General features: G+C 38.1%; 1 protein-coding gene across 2 annotated transcripts in view; it reads left to right on the top strand.

Moving 5' to 3' along the window:
- The first annotated feature begins 7,477 nt into the window (after positions 1–7,477).
- BCL7-like (chromatin remodeling complex subunit BCL7B-like protein) overlaps positions 7,478–15,856 on the top strand; it is a 35,177-nt gene continuing 26,798 nt past the window's right edge. Inside the window, exons 1-2 of one of the 2 annotated variants that reach the window (XM_083125718.1) lie at positions 7,478–7,816; positions 15,343–15,418. In XM_083125718.1, the coding sequence (XP_082981844.1) occupies positions 7,725–7,816; positions 15,343–15,418 (168 nt within the window). In that variant the 5' untranslated portion in view covers positions 7,478–7,724. The remainder of the gene's footprint in view (positions 7,817–15,342; positions 15,419–15,856) is intronic. The other variant, XM_083125717.1, reaches the window with a different exon arrangement.

Below are 15,856 nucleotides of genomic sequence, written 5' to 3'. Positions count from 1 at the left end.
ACCAAGTTATTTTACGAAGTGCACTATATTTGGCGGAACAAAAATCGTTATTAGGATGCTTGTCAAAGTTTCCAACCGCAATAAATTTACGAACTTGCTTTGTCATCATCATCAATATATTTATTGGACTTACAGCAATGCATATGGCTGTTTATGCCCATTATATATTTTATTTACATAAGATACAATTTACATAAAATCTACAAACAAATTTCAAATACACTCCTATCTATATCATCCTTAGAAATATACATTACCATGTTATATCATTTTGTCTAAAGAAATGCAAGTAAAATATATTCAATTCGCATGCAAAGAAAGAAGCCAAATTTATGGAAAATGATTACTGGTGCAAAGAGTTAATCATAAAGGTGAAGCAATAAGTACAAAAGAAAGAGCATTGGGTTTAAAGTGAGATGTCATTTGCGGCAGCGTATCCCATACTACAAATTTGCCATTGTTTTACCTTACTTAATGAATCCTGTAACAACGCTGGATTTTCGTGTGGATTATTTTAGTTCTATGAGTTTGCAATGCTTTCTGCATGCAGGTGGTTTTGTTTACAGAAGGTGTCAGGGTTTGTGATTTGAACTATAGTTCACCTATTTTTTTTTCATCATCATCCTAGTGGCACTGGGGTACATGTCAGCTACGGCCTTTCCTCAGTGACTGAGCATGAAAAGAATGAGATTTCTATGAAGGGGCGGTCACCTCACGACTCCTTTGATCCATTCTATAGTAACATTTCACTATTAGTCCTTCACCTTATGTTCATTTTGTGATTCTTTCACCCCCCCCCCCCCATCCTTCTTCATTCTTACCTTTTTGCACCCCCTGTCTCTCGCCGTGCCCCATCCTTCTTCATTCTTACTTTTATTTGCCCCCTTGTCATTCATCGCCCCTATCTTTCCTTATTATCTTCGTTCGCCCCCTGTCTCTCATCTCCCCCTTATTATTGGTCGCCCGCTATGTTTTGTTGCCCCCTTATCATTCCTCGCCTTCTAGCTTTCGTCACCCCCTTATCATTCCTCGCCTCCCACCTTTCATCGCCCCTATTTTCGTCACTCTCTCCACTTGTCGTTAAGCTTCCTGCTCCCCCATAACATTAGTTCTTGGTAAAAAATACCACAATATTTGCTTTATTGCATTTCAACTGTGCATATTATTGAAGAAATAAAATAAGGTCCTTGAGGCAGGCACGTATCTAGAAATATGTTGCGGGAAGGGGGGGGGTCTGAACCTTTTATCTCAAAATAATAATAATAATTTTTAAACAAAAATAATTATATTAAATTAATTAAAATATTCAAATTTATTAAAATCATATTTTTATTACATGAATAGGTAAAAGGACGGTATAGAGAATAGTGATGTAACAAACAGTCGGCAAAATTTGTACAAAACCCTGCTCTGGCAAGGAAATTAATGCCAAATATATAAAGAATTGCATATATTTATTAAATATAAAAAAAAGTTTTCAGATCTGTTGACGAAAAGTAAAGTTCCTGGTGATATTTTATGAATGTTACGTTATAAGTAGTAATAAAACTTGCATAAATTTACTTTGCCACTATCATTCAAAGTAGTATTATTACAATATAATCCTTGCCAAAGAACAGGTATGATTTTACAATACCGGACACTTCCCCAACTCAATTTCGCAATAATTTAGGCCTCGCAATCACGAATCTGCAGTTAAAATTTGGCGCTCACATCATACTCACATGTAGAACTTGCAAAATAAGTGGGTCCGTGATCGCAACCGACACCCTCTATTTCTATTTCTCAAGAAAACCAATGTTTATCACAAAGTTTGTCGCTCAAGTGCTACGAAACTGACATTTTTTGATGCTCCATGGTCGCAATTAGCCTTACACCCCTCGAACGATGCACGGGTAGTTACACGAACCATGCATGGTTAGGTTAGGTTAGGCTAACAGTTAAAATTTCGGGTTCGTAATTAGTAATATCAGGAATATATGTTTCGTTCTTTAATTATTCGAAACACAAAATCATGCGATAAACATTCGTTTTTTTTTTATTTTAGAAATTGAGGGTATCGGTTGCGATCACGGACCAGCTTAATTTGCAAGTTCTACACGTGAGCGCCAAATTTTAACTGCACATTCGTGATTACGAGGCCTAAATTATTGAGTATGCGAAATCAGGGGGTGCTCGTTCGGCGGCGCAGATCGCATGCGCAGTTGTCCGTGGATGCATGACGTCATCATCGAAACACTCGGCACGGAAAAGGCTGGTTCCTTATGCAAATATTGAGAAATTTGACAACGAAAATCTTCTAAAATATAGTAGCAAGGGAAAAGTTACAAATTTTACTGTTAAGATTCATCTTTTCTAATCAATTTATCACAAAGTTGATTCAAATGTGTAAAATGGTTTTCAAGAAATCGTGTTACGAAGGAACCCCTGTTTTGTTCTCTCCAGGCTTCCAATGTAAGGGAGTTTTAACTTAAGCGCGTTGGATTTCTTTTTGCTCTATGTTTTGAAATAAGATTCTTTTGTTCTTGTCAACTGAAATCATGCCTAAATGCTATGGAAAGCTGTGAAAACTTTTATCAGAAAACTAACGGAAGAAATCTAAAGTATCACAGCTTGATTGATATAAAAAAATGCGAGATTGCCCATTTTTGTGAAAAAGGCATTGTAAAAAAAGGTAAAGTGCTCCCCTGTGCATAGCACCACGCCATGAAGGCGTATAGGGGGTGTGGTGGTAACGCCCCACACTTTCTTGATCCGGTCGTGAGTGGGGGTGATGTGATCAGCATCACGCCCCTGACCGCCTTTACCCCCCAGGGTTTCCCCCAGGTACCCATGTTATTCGACGCTGGGTGGGCGCCGGGGCCGCTTCCAAACCTTAGAAAAGTTCCCGGATTTGAACCGGCCGGGGATTGCGAGATCTAAAAGCAGAACTTTATAATATTGTATGTAAATGTAAGGGTGTAATAAACGTGACTGCTTCCCAGGCACGTATCCAAGGGGGGGCTTAGGGGGCTCAAGCCCCCCCCGAAAGTTTTCGGATTACACTTGATAAAATAAGATTTTTTGTTTCTCGTCGTGTCAAATAAAATAATGTGACGTTAATTTAAGGAGAAAAATAATTATCGAGGAAAGACGGAGAATATTCTATAACCTTGTTATTGGTAACAGCTCGTATCCAAGGTGGCAATCAGGGGGCTCAAGCCCCCCTTCAGAAAATTTTCAGTTTACGCTAGATAAAATTAGGTTTTTGGCTTCTTGAATAATATGGTGATAATTTGAGAGAGATAATTATCTAGGCAAGACGGAGAATGTTCTATAAGCCTGTTATTGTTAATAGCGCGTATCCAAGGTAGGGATCAGGTGGTTCGAGGCCCCCCTTCCGCTCCCCAAGGAAAATTTTCAGTTTACACTGATAAAATTAGGTTTTTGACTTCTTGAATAATGTGAAGATAATTTAAGGAGAGGAATAATTATCGAGACAAGACGGAGAATGTTCTATAACCCTGTTATTGTTAATAGTGCGTATCCAAGGTGGGCATCAGGTGTCTCGAGCCCCCTCCCCCAGGAAATTTTTCAGTTTACACGAGATAAAATTAGGTTTTTGTCTTCTTCAATAATGTGACGATAATTTAAGGAGATAAATAATTATCGAGGCAAGACGGAGAATGTTCTACGGAGCCTGTTATTGTTTATAGCGCGTATCCAAGGTGGGGATCGTATCTCGAGGACTCCCCCCCCACCAGGAAAGTTTTCATTTTACACTAGATAAAATTAGGTTTTTGTCTTCTTGAATAATGTGACGATAATTTTAGGAGAGAAATACTTATCAAGGCAAGACGGAGAATGTTCTATAACCCTGTTGTTGATAATATTGCACGTAAACTTTTCTTACGCTTTCGGTGTTGTCGTAGCGAACTTCAACACTATGTAGAAGAGACTTGTCAGCATTTGGAAGGTGCACAACAAAGGGAGCGCCGCAGGTAGGGCGATTCGGATTCATTGTAATTTTTTAATCTCAGGAAAGCGCGAGAGGGAACGTTCTTTAAAAAGAGAAGGAGTCGAACTACTGGCAATATTTACGAATCGTTTTATCTGCAAAACGTTCTACGCGAAGAATATAATGAGGATATTAATACGCGGCTTCAATTTCCCGGTTGATCTTTACAACAGAATAGGTGGAGACTTCAGAGGTATGTGTGACAATTCATACAGTCGATTAGTGATCAGTCAGTGTCTTGGTTGCTTTATAAGATCTAGTGATTCGAAAATGAAATGGACTAAATACCGTAAAGTAACGAAGTCTACCACTAGTTCCAGTTCGGTCCCAAAGCTAAAGACATTGACGACAGCGGAATTTCGAGTAGTGCTACGAGTAGTTCGGGTCGAAAGACGAAGAGATCGAAGGTCTCTGTCCCGAAAGTGAATATTTCGGCAGTATCGGGCTGGCCATTGGAGCGATTTATTAAAAAAGAAATAAGCTGCACAGATCAACTGAAAATCAAAGTTTTGAGTGATGATTTGGTTGTGCCAGGACCAAATTTTGTTTATAAGTAGTCCGAGAATTTCATGGCATAAAAAATACTTTTGTTTAAGGCTACTGGGTTCGACACACACTCAACAGACAGTTTTGGATACTTGCGAGTGCTTAGGCCTTAATATGAACAATTTGGTGGGTTTCGGCTTTTATAAGAGCTGCAAACATGGGAGGACAAGACACATTAGTGGTGTTCAGGCTCGAATGAGAGAGAAATATTCGTGAACTGTCTGATTCCAGTTCCAGCACACAGTTTGAATCTTGTGTTGTCGAGTGGATTGTGCATTCCGTGCATGTGTAACACCTTCGTAAAAACACTTCTGGTAAAATACATAGATGTTTTGATGCCTGATGAGAAGAAATGGAAAAACATACATACTGAGATGGTTCCGGCACACAATATTAATGCATGGAAACAGAGGAGTTGAGTGGTAGAAAATGTCCCGATTTCACGTTCTGATTAAATTTGATTTTGATTTATTTGTTGTTTTAAGTCCACTTTATGCACAGTAAGGCTAATCGGGACTGGACCTACAGTTTAAAGTGGGATCCGAACCACTTGTGCCTCCACCGGGTATCGAACCCGGGACCCCTTGATTACTACGCCATCGGGGAGGCTATGTTCTGATTAAAATGACAGCGTTAAACAGTGGCGACGATTTAGGAGATAGTTGCTCTCCATTCTTTTGCCTCCACACTATCACACTATGGCCTCTTAATGCTTGTCTCCTTGTCCCCCCCCCCGACACACATTTTGGAACCCAATTGCCACCACTGACCTTAAACATACAATTGTGATACCCCTTTAAAAAAAATGGTGTTCAGCCGCCGCCCCGAAAGGAATTCCTGGATACGTGCCTGCTGCTTCCCGTAAAATATCACTGTACTGTCCATGTTCTTCTTCTTCTGTCTTTTCTTTGGCGCCGTCAATAGATTCAACACGTTGTTTTTTTTATATATATTTGTTTTAATTAGTATTCTGCTCGTTCCGCCACCTTAACGCTGCAGCTACGGCTCAATGGGCAGTGTAGTTACACCGGAAGAAGGCTCGGAAATGGCAGGCTTCAGAAGTTAACTCATCCAAATTAAATTAAACAGGTATGTGCTCTCTCTAAATTTAAATCATAGTTCACAAATAATTTGATTAAAAGTTTTAAAAGTATCTGTTTTATTTAATAGCGTATTAATTGGTGCATTCTTCTCCAGCATCCAGCATAGCCATAGGCAGTGACCACACTACGGGGGGGGGGGGGCAGGAACGCCCCCCAATTCTTGTTCGACAATTTCTCTCTCTCTCTTATCTGTCCCCAGTAAAACGACAAAATAAATAAATGAATGAATGCTCTTTTAGCCAAAATATGCATTTTTGTGTCGTATGTAACGGAATAATAAAAATGATTGCCCCGGGAAAATATGATTTACCCCTCCATCTTTACTATTGCGCTGTCACTAGCTACAACATATTTTGATTTTTATTGTTCCCACATATTTATTTTAATTTTAGTATTGTGAATCATATTCCACTGTGTTACCTCACGTAGCCACCCCCCCCCCACACACACACACACGTACGACTTCAGTTGTAAGTTTTAGACTAAACTTGTCAAATATCCACTTATATCTTTGTATTCTTGAGCCATTTAAAAAAAATCATTCTTCTGGACTATTTCATAGGAATGTTTTCTCACTGGAAGCCCCTTTGCTAGTGTTGCCCACGGGACGAGACGGGACAGGCTTTTAAAAATTCGAGACGAGACGAGATTGACCATGTGTCATAAGACAAACGAATATTTTCGAGACTGCAAGGTCAACTCTCGATATTTCAGATATATTAATAATTTTCATCACAACGTCTTGTAATAATTATTTGTTACTTCAATAACCTCCTCGCAAATGTTTCTCGCATTTTAAAACATAGATGCCAATTTCTGTTTATTTCCTTGTAATGCTGACCTCCGTGGCGAAGTGGTTAGCACAACGCTTTACGATGCCAAGTGCCCCCAGGTTCGAATCCCCGCCCGGGCATGGGTCTACTTTCATTTCTTCAATTTAATCATATCATCACGCATCCTCATCTTTGCGATTAGCCATATGTGACAGATAAGCGAAGTAAAATAAACTAAGTCTATTAATCAATTATTTTTTTAAACTCTTTAATTCTTCTTTAGCATGCCACGTTTTTGTTAAAATTATATTACGATTTGTAAAATGACGAAATTCTAAAGGAGAACACGCAACTTTCTTTGTAGCGCATCGGCCAGAAAGTTTCAGGAATATGGATTTTCAAAATATATTTTTTCACATGTACTTTGCCCCCTTTTAAAAGTAGCGCGTTTTCATTTATGTTACTAATCATTAAAAGGATGCCTCAATACCATCTTGGAGGATGACAATTATTATTTTCCCCTTCCTAAAAGTAATAATATACTTTCGCTCTCTGAATCTCCCATATAAATGCTAGGGGCCGTCTGCTTCAGCCGAGCTCACTGCTTCTCCGGTGACGTCACGCGTTCGTGCAAGATCGGCAATCTTCGGATGGCTTTACCTAATCTCTATATTCCTTGATGCGAAATATGAAAGAAATATGGAAGTGTCCGGTATTGTACAATCGCTCCAAAGAACAAGTAATTTTCATTATTTAATTTTAGTTATTTTATTATTTAATTTTTGTAATGAATTGAATTTTATTTTCTTCCGTTGACCCTTGATTAAGTCTTTGAAGGGGTCCGGACCCCTTTATTCCTCTCTTGAATGCTTCTTAATTGACACTATGTGTGTTATATTTAATTCCAACTGTGTAAATTATTTTTCAATTTATGAAAATAGGTCCTCGCTGGAAGTCACCGACGATGGAAGACTGAAAATTGAACCTTTGCTTTGTGCACTCATCTTTAGGTTTAAACGTAGGTTGCATCCAGACCACCACAATTTAACAGCGGACGCGTATTTATCAGTACTCAGGATCTGATTATTGTGTTGCGTCAGCTTTTATTATTATTATTATTATTTCGTACATTCGTAAAAGCTAAAGTTCTCGTCTATTTAGAGCGGTACTGTATACATCGTTCACATCTTTGATACGTTTGATTCAACAGTTACGTTGAATTGGATGCAACCATTTTTTTAGCATTTCTGTGAGTGTGATTGGTGCCGGAAGTGAGAAAAATTTGTGTAGCCAAATATTAGCAAAATGATGTCAAGATCTGTTCGAGCAGAAACTAGAAGCCGGGCCAAAGATGATATTAAACGAGTGATGCAGGTTGTTGATAAAGTACGGCACTGGTAAGTAAATGTGTGTGTGTGAAACTAAAATCAGAGTGGTTCCTTCTCATGACATTCGGAGCTACGCTATGCAAGTAATGCCGGAAAGCAATTTCTGTTGCACCACCAGTCTCTGATCGGGATTTATGAGATATTACTAATACTAAATGTTTTTGCTCAATTTATGTATAACGTTAATACAGTGGTTGCTGCAAAATATTTTTATTTTATTTTCAAATAAACAATGGCGGTGTTTCAATACCGTCATTACTACATTTCGTTTATATCAGTCAGAACTGCTATTGTAATTTATCATATTCAAATTGGGGGAGCAGGAAAAGGTATATTAAGCCCTTGCCTTGACTCATTCTCACCCAACAGGTCGGTAGGTGTCGGGGCTTGCCTCTAGTTTATACCTTCTTGGAGATGAGGCCTGCTCGAGAAGGTAAATGGTAACAGTTTCATACATCGGAGACACGTTTCTTCATTTTTACAGAAGAAACTACTTACGGAAATGAGTTTCTCTAAGGTTTAGTCGAGGTATTTTCTTTCATCGTGGTTATCTATTTGATCGGGAAATCGTCAGTGTTTCCAACCCATTCTTTTTAACTATGCTTGCCTAACCAAACCTAACGTAACCTTATCGGAATGGTTCGTGGGGCTATCCATCAGCTACCCGTGCATAATGTACAATTTGCACATGTGACGAACACGATAGTAGGTATTTTTCGGTGAAGAAGGTTGGAAACACTGATATTCGAAAACAAAAAAAGCTATATCGCACCGTTACGTGCGTTCGGTAGCACTTAGAAAAATGTGTTATTTTAGTAGAAAAAGTGTTTGTTTTCGTGTAAAAAGCATAATGGCACCTTGAACTATGTTCCGCAATACACATTTGGTAAGTACGAAACCATGCGAAACACAAAATATCCAATTTTAATGTGTCTCCGATCTATGAAACAGGTACCTTTCGGTTAATAAGTTTGGAAACACTGAATATTAGCTGACGATAGACAACGTGAGTCAAGATTTGCCCGCAATATTGTGCGTAATGAAAGCGAATTAGCAACGAACAATAAATACTTGTAATGTAAAAAATTACGCTTTTTTCAGTGAAAAAAGCAAAATCCCACGTTCAAAAATGTTCCGCTATGCATAACAGGTAAGTACAAATGTAAATAATTAGGAAATAAACTAGTGAAATGTGTTTTCACTATACCATACTGTTACCAACCGAAAAATGCCACACAACTATTCACAGTTCTTTAAGCGAAAATTGATCCACAAACCATTCAGGGAAGGTTAGGTTAGGTTCAGTTAGGTTAGGCTCAGTTAGGTTAGGCAAACAGAAAATTAAATTGGAAAAAAAATACCCGCTCACACATCATCTTGTAAAACTACCACGTGGTTGCTACACTAACAGGGAGTTATTAATCGAACGCATGGAACATTTGATTCACGTAGTCGACGGCAAGAGCTATCGTGCATCGGAGATACATAAATGTCGAAAAATACATGATTTGCCGGCCGAATAAGTTGAAGGAAGGGAGAAAACACTTCCACGAGCTTCCTAAAGTCTACAGAAACTCAGTTCCGTAAGTAGTTTCTCCTGTAAATTTGAAGAAATGTGTTTTCACTATACCATACTGATACCAACCTAGTTTTTATGCTGTTTTGACCGGGTCTCATGATTCGTCAGTGTATGAGGATTTCCTTTATAGAACATTCACTTTCACTTGAGACATTTTTCTTTTTGTGCTGCTTGTTAGGTTATGCAGTTAGATTCCATGTCCTTCTCTTAAAAGATAATCAGATTTCCATGGTATGTAGGTGAGGTAGTTAGGTTGACTACCCTCTATAATATTAACCTTTTGAGACCCAATGCCTTTTTCACATGTAAGCCCCTCTGTCCCGAGCCGATTTTGAGCAAAATGCAGAGTTTCAATTAAATGAGTGTAGATCGGAGACTAATTGCCCTCGAGAGATGAGTGATATACCGTTGTACGCGGAATGAACCAGAGATTCAGACTATACGAAATTTATGCAAATTCGGCATATATGTGGCGGGGGAGGGGGCTAACTCTCAAAATTCCAAAATTTCGGAAAAAAATTGGTTCCCCCACCCTCCCCCCAAGAAAAAAGTACATGACAGTGTCGACATGCACATGGAAATGATCGCTGACATGTAAGGAACACAAAAATATTTGCATTATCATCATATGACCAATGTAACTTGAGTTGTACCCACAAAAGGAATGGTCGGTATGCCACTGATTCAAGCTTCAAAATGCAGCGGTACCTTGAAATGACAATAGCCCAGAAACTAAATGCCCTAGAGATATGAAAGATATACCGTTGTACGCAGAATGAATCACAGACTCAGACGATATATAATTTATGCACATTCGGCGTATATATGGAGGGGGAAAGGGGGAAATCCCCTGAAAATACTTTTTTTAAAAATGGGGTTTCGACACCCCCCCCCCCCCCCCGAAAAAAATGATATGAAAAGTTCAAAATGCACATAGAAATTATCGCTGGCATGTAAGAAACAGAAAAATATTTGCATCATTGTCGTATGACCAACGTGACTTGAGTTGTACCCCCAAAAGGAATGGCCACTGATTCAAGCTTCAAAATGCAGCGGTACCTTGAAATGACTATAGCTCAGAAACTAAATGCCTTAGAGATATGAAAGATATACCGTTGTACGCAGAATGAATCACAGATTCAGACGATATATAATTTATGCACATTCGGCGTACATATGGAGGGGGAATAGGGGGAAATCCCCTCAAAAATACTTTTCTTAAAAAAAATTGTGTTTCCCCCGCCCCCCGAAAAAATGTCAAAATGCAAAATTTATGCAAATTTGGCGTATATATGGAGGGGGAAGGGAGAAAATTATTTTAAAAAATTGTCACCACCCAAAAAAATGTCCTCGCACTTGGGCACAAAACGACACCTACGCACAACATTCACGGACGAAAAGCTAGAACGCAGTGAAAAATGAGCGCCAATTGTTGCAGCTGCTTGAAATTCTATTTTTAGACAATGCAGGGTAACCCCTATCGCAACTTGTGGACACTTGTGCTAAAAAAACAAAGGTTTCCTTCAGCGTGCTTCGAAATTCCATTCTCACAACGCAGATTCAGCAACCAGTCTTCCCCCTACCCCCACCCCCTCACAGAAAACTTTCATTTTGACACCGGATACTGTTAAACAAGCTTCCTTCGAAAGCAGTTCCAGGCGGGAGTGAAAAGCATTGCTTTAGAACAACAAAGCCGGTCTTCATTTGACCTTGAAAAGAGAAGCAAAGGAGAAGTCCCTTTTCCCACCTTTTCCCGCCTTTCCCCACCTTTCTCCCTCCATTTTCATGAAGACAAAAAAATGCAAAATAAAAAATTTGTTAAATACATGTGTTAGGAACAATATATATAAAAAAAATCGAAATTCTAGCCAAAAATAGAAAAGTTATAACGTAAAAACTACGACCTTGACACAGCGTCTCGATCGAGTTGCTTGGGACAGTGAAGCTTACATTTGGGTATCTCGATCGAGATGCTTGGGATCCAAAAGGTTAATAATGCTCATTTTTATTTTTCCATGTTAAGCTTTATGGTTAGTGTGAGTGATTTAATGTACAGAACATAAACAATATGCTAATTATAATAGCATAAGTATTTAAAATAAAAAGTACTGGTAAAAATACCTCATCTACTGGTTCCACCACCTGGTGACAGTAGTCACAAAGTATTAGTAGTTAAATATATTTTCACCTGACAGTACATTAAGTATTTTCACCAGATGGCGAGAATAGCAGAAAGTATTTATGGAATTAATATTAATGTTAACAGCCTTCAACCTGACCTACCTAACCTAACAATCAAATCATTTAGGACTAATAACCCTTCATACCTATGTCACGTGACAGCAGTAGCTGGCCTTTTCAGAAGAAATTGTGGTGTTTTCCAATTCCATGGTGTGCAGAAAAAAAGTGCCCAAGTTCCTTTTGTTTTATTGCGATTTCAGCATGCTACAAATACAATTTTTACATGATTAGATTTCGATTTACATCTGTTAACACATACTGTGGAGTTTTAGCGATTACTTAAGATTTTGGGAACGTATTGTTCCCAATTTCGTTCATATTTCGAACACTCGATAATTTAGGGCTCCTAATCACGAATCTACAGTTGAAATTTGGCGCTCACGTGTGGAACTTCTAAAATAAGGGGGTCCGTGATTGCAACCGACAATGCACAATTGCTCATTATTTATCGCAAGATTTTGCGTTTTGAATACTTAAAGAATGAAATATATATTCCTGATATTACTACGACCCCAAATTTTAACTGTTTGCCTAATTTAACCTAACCTTGCCATGCATGGTTCGTGAGCTATCTGTGAATGGTTTGTGGGGCTATCCATGAATGGTTTGTGGGGCTATGCGTGCATGGTTCGTGGGGCTACCCGTGCGCCGTTAGAGGGGTTTAATGCTAATTGCGACCAGGCACCTTCAAAAAATGTCAGTTTCATAGCACTTGAGCGACAAATTTCAACCACAGAATCGTGATCAAGTGTACTAAATTAGTGAGTATGCGAAATATGAATGAATGCCCCCATATTATTAATATTTACACAACCGAAACTTAACTAAAAAATGGCTTTTCCAAAGCAAAACTTACGGAGAAATGGACATTACTTCCTTCCTTCAAAAGACACCATCTTCCTCACATGAACAACTGAGGGTCTAACTTATCACACAACACTTTAGCAACCTTGTGTACTGAATGAAACGTAACAAATTGCGAACGTCACTTTTTCATATGAGAAAAATTGTTCCCATTGTTGTTTATGTATCTAGAATCAGCGTGGTTATTCACAACGTTATTTTACAACTTCTACACGTTAATTTACAATTTCTACGCGTGACCACCAAATCTTAACTGCAGATACGTCAGGACTCCATAATTAGTGAGTATTCGAGTTATTAACGAAATTATGCCTTTTTTTGTATTGTAAAATCGCAACCTTCTACATGTTATTTTGCAAGTTCCACACGTGAGTGCCAAATTTTAACTGCAGATTCGTGATTAGAAGCCCTAAATTATTGAGTAGGCGAAATATCAAAGAAATTGGGAAAGTGTCCGGTATTGTAAAATCATACCAGATTTTGTTCAATATATGCTTTCGTGATTCGGTTAGGCAGGCCAGGTTTGGTTCTCTTAGCATGAAAATAAAGTCCCTAAATGCATTCTACTAAGGTTCCTATTTACTTCTACATTCTACTAGTGGGAACTAGTCTACGATAATTACTGTCGCTTGTCAACTGAGAATACCTTGTCAGAAGTGCACATGCTTGCGTAAGGTAACTTAGTTTTTTTTTCTTTTTTTTCAAGGTAAATAACCTTTTTTTCGAATCCAAATAGTGCTCATTACTTCCAGGAAGGTTCCAATTTTGTGTGACAAGGATTTGCAAAATTCTATGATAATTAGCCTTTTTGCTAGGAGAATTTGAAAAAAATCATAGAACAAACTGAACCATTACCCCTTTTGATTTATTGCAATTTCATCATGCTACAAATGCTATTTTAACACTCGATTTTGATTTACTTCTGTTAACACATACTGTGGAGTTTTAGCGATTAATTAAGATTTTGTTCAATGCAGGGCGAGTCACCTAAAATTACCACCGGAAATATTTTGTAAACAACAATAAATATTGAGAAACTGCTTTAGCAGATATAAAGGTGTGGGAGGGGCTCATGAAATTAGTGGACACAAACTTAGTTTATTTTAAATGGAAACTCAATTTTATTTTCAGCTCATTTGAAAGTATGGAAAAAATCAATAAGAACTGCCTTCGTTACATTTTAATATGTCAAGTAGTTCTCAAGTAAATGTAACGTGAAGTTGACGCTTGAAACAAACATTCTCACAAGTTGATTCGTATGTTGTAACATACATATCCCCCTTTTGACGTCATTCGTGTATCATAACAAACATGTTACTCTTCTGCATGCCTAGGAAAGTTGTTACAACAACTGCAGGCTACAGTAAAATGTGTAGTTTGTACGTAAGTAGGCTTCGACAAGTTATCTAAAAGGTTCTAATACATCTTTCCAAGTTAACAAATATTTGTACATTAAAAAGTTAACAAATATTTGTACATTAATAGGTATAAATTTTAAACATTCCGCCATGAGTTACATACATAAAGGTTAGTACATTAATATCTTTCTAATTTTTTATTGACATTCATTCATTTACGTCATAATTTTTAGTACATCGGAACAATCAACTCTTCGCGTTTGATCATGAGAAATCTTTAAGTTTTCGACTTTTATACTTTGCATCTTAAACATTTTTCTTTCTTTGAAATTGATTTAACAAATATATCAAATAAACAAAGGCCTAACAAAGTACACTGATTAACCAGACGTTTGTAGGTATGCCAGAACTGTTGCTAAGAAAATAGCATTTTCAAACTCTGAAAAAGCCGAGATGATACTTACGTATGGCGAGTGTAGGAAAATTGCAGCACAACAGCATTTCCGCTCAGTTCTGCCGACAGGCGTAGTGGGGATGCGCCTTCTGTGCTCAACTTCAAGTTACAATTACTTGAGAACTATTTGACGTATTACAATGTAACAAACGCCATTCTTAATGAATTTTTCCGTACTTTCAAATGAGCTAAAAATAAAATGGGGTTTCCATTTAAAAGAAACTAAGTTTGTGTTGAAAACCATATTCCCATATACGTATTGTGTCCACTAATTTCACGAGCCCCGCTTGCACCTTTATATCTGCGAAAGCAGTTTTTCAATATTTATTGTTGTTCACGAAACATTTCTGGTGGTAATTTTAGGTGACTCACTCTGTATATGCTTTCGTAGTTAGGTTAGGAAGGCCAGGTTTGGTTCTCTTAGCTAAAATAAATTCCTTAAATGCATTATACTAAGGTTCTGATTTACTTCTACATTCATTCCCATGTATGGCCGCGGTGGCTCAGTCGGTAACGCGTCTGACTACTATGCTAAAGGTCCCGGGTTCGATCCCCGGCAGGTTCAAATCCGGGAACTTTTCTAACGATGGAAGCGGCCCCGGCGCCCACCCAGCGTCGAATAACATGGGTACCTGGGGGAAACCCTGCAGGGTAAAGGCGGTCAGGGGCGTGATGCTGATCACATCACCCCCCACTCATGACCGGATCAAGAAAGTGTGGGGTGTTACCCCCACACCCCCTATACGCCTTCATGGCATGGTGCTATGCACAGGGGAGCACTTTACCTTTTTTCATTCCCACTAGTCTACGATACTTACAGTTGCTTGTCAACAAAAAATACATTGTCCATGGGAACTGTTACCGGGCACGGTTCCCCTGGCTGAGTTTAGTGAATTTTTACTTAGATACTCTATTATAACTGTCAGTAAAATTTGTGATAGCCACATTTGTACTATAAATAGATAGAATGTGCAATTTATACAACATTTTTGTGTGTTGGTTCGATTATAAGAGCCTGAAAGATGTTTTTTTTTTAAAGGGAGAAGAAATGGGTAACCATAGGAGACACAACAATGAAAATCTACAAGTGGGTTCCAGTGTCTAATAGTGAACAGGTAGGATATTTACTACCCATGATGTTCATGAAGGGAACATAAGACTCTAGTCTTATAAGTAACTTTTGCATGAGCTTATTTATTGTAGAGTAATTGGCAACTGCTGATATAGGCATGTTGGTTGGTAAAATTGGCAATAATTTTACTGTTGTGATATTTCCATAAATATCCTGTAAGGTAGTGCAAAAATCATGTTATTGTGTTTGTGAGCATAAAAATATAACTTATAAAACATGATTTCTTAAGTAAATGTTCAAATATGCAGCTTTTTTAAACTGAAAACCCACATTAAGAAGGTTGAAGGTTAGTAAACCATTCCTGTTCTTCATGTGACATATGTAAGTTGGATTGGTAGTATTTCATATCTGCCCATCCCTATAGATCCACCAACCCCTCTGAAACCCTGGCGCAGGAACAGTGGCGCTACTGTTGCTGGTT

Source organism: Lepisma saccharinum, chromosome 7, assembly GCF_977018435.1.
Source record: "Lepisma saccharinum chromosome 7, izLepSacc3.1, whole genome shotgun sequence".
Classification (NCBI taxonomy): Eukaryota; Metazoa; Arthropoda; class Insecta; order Zygentoma; family Lepismatidae; genus Lepisma; species Lepisma saccharinum.
Note: the sequence above shows the minus strand (reverse complement) of the source record. Positions and strands in the feature narration are given on the sequence as shown.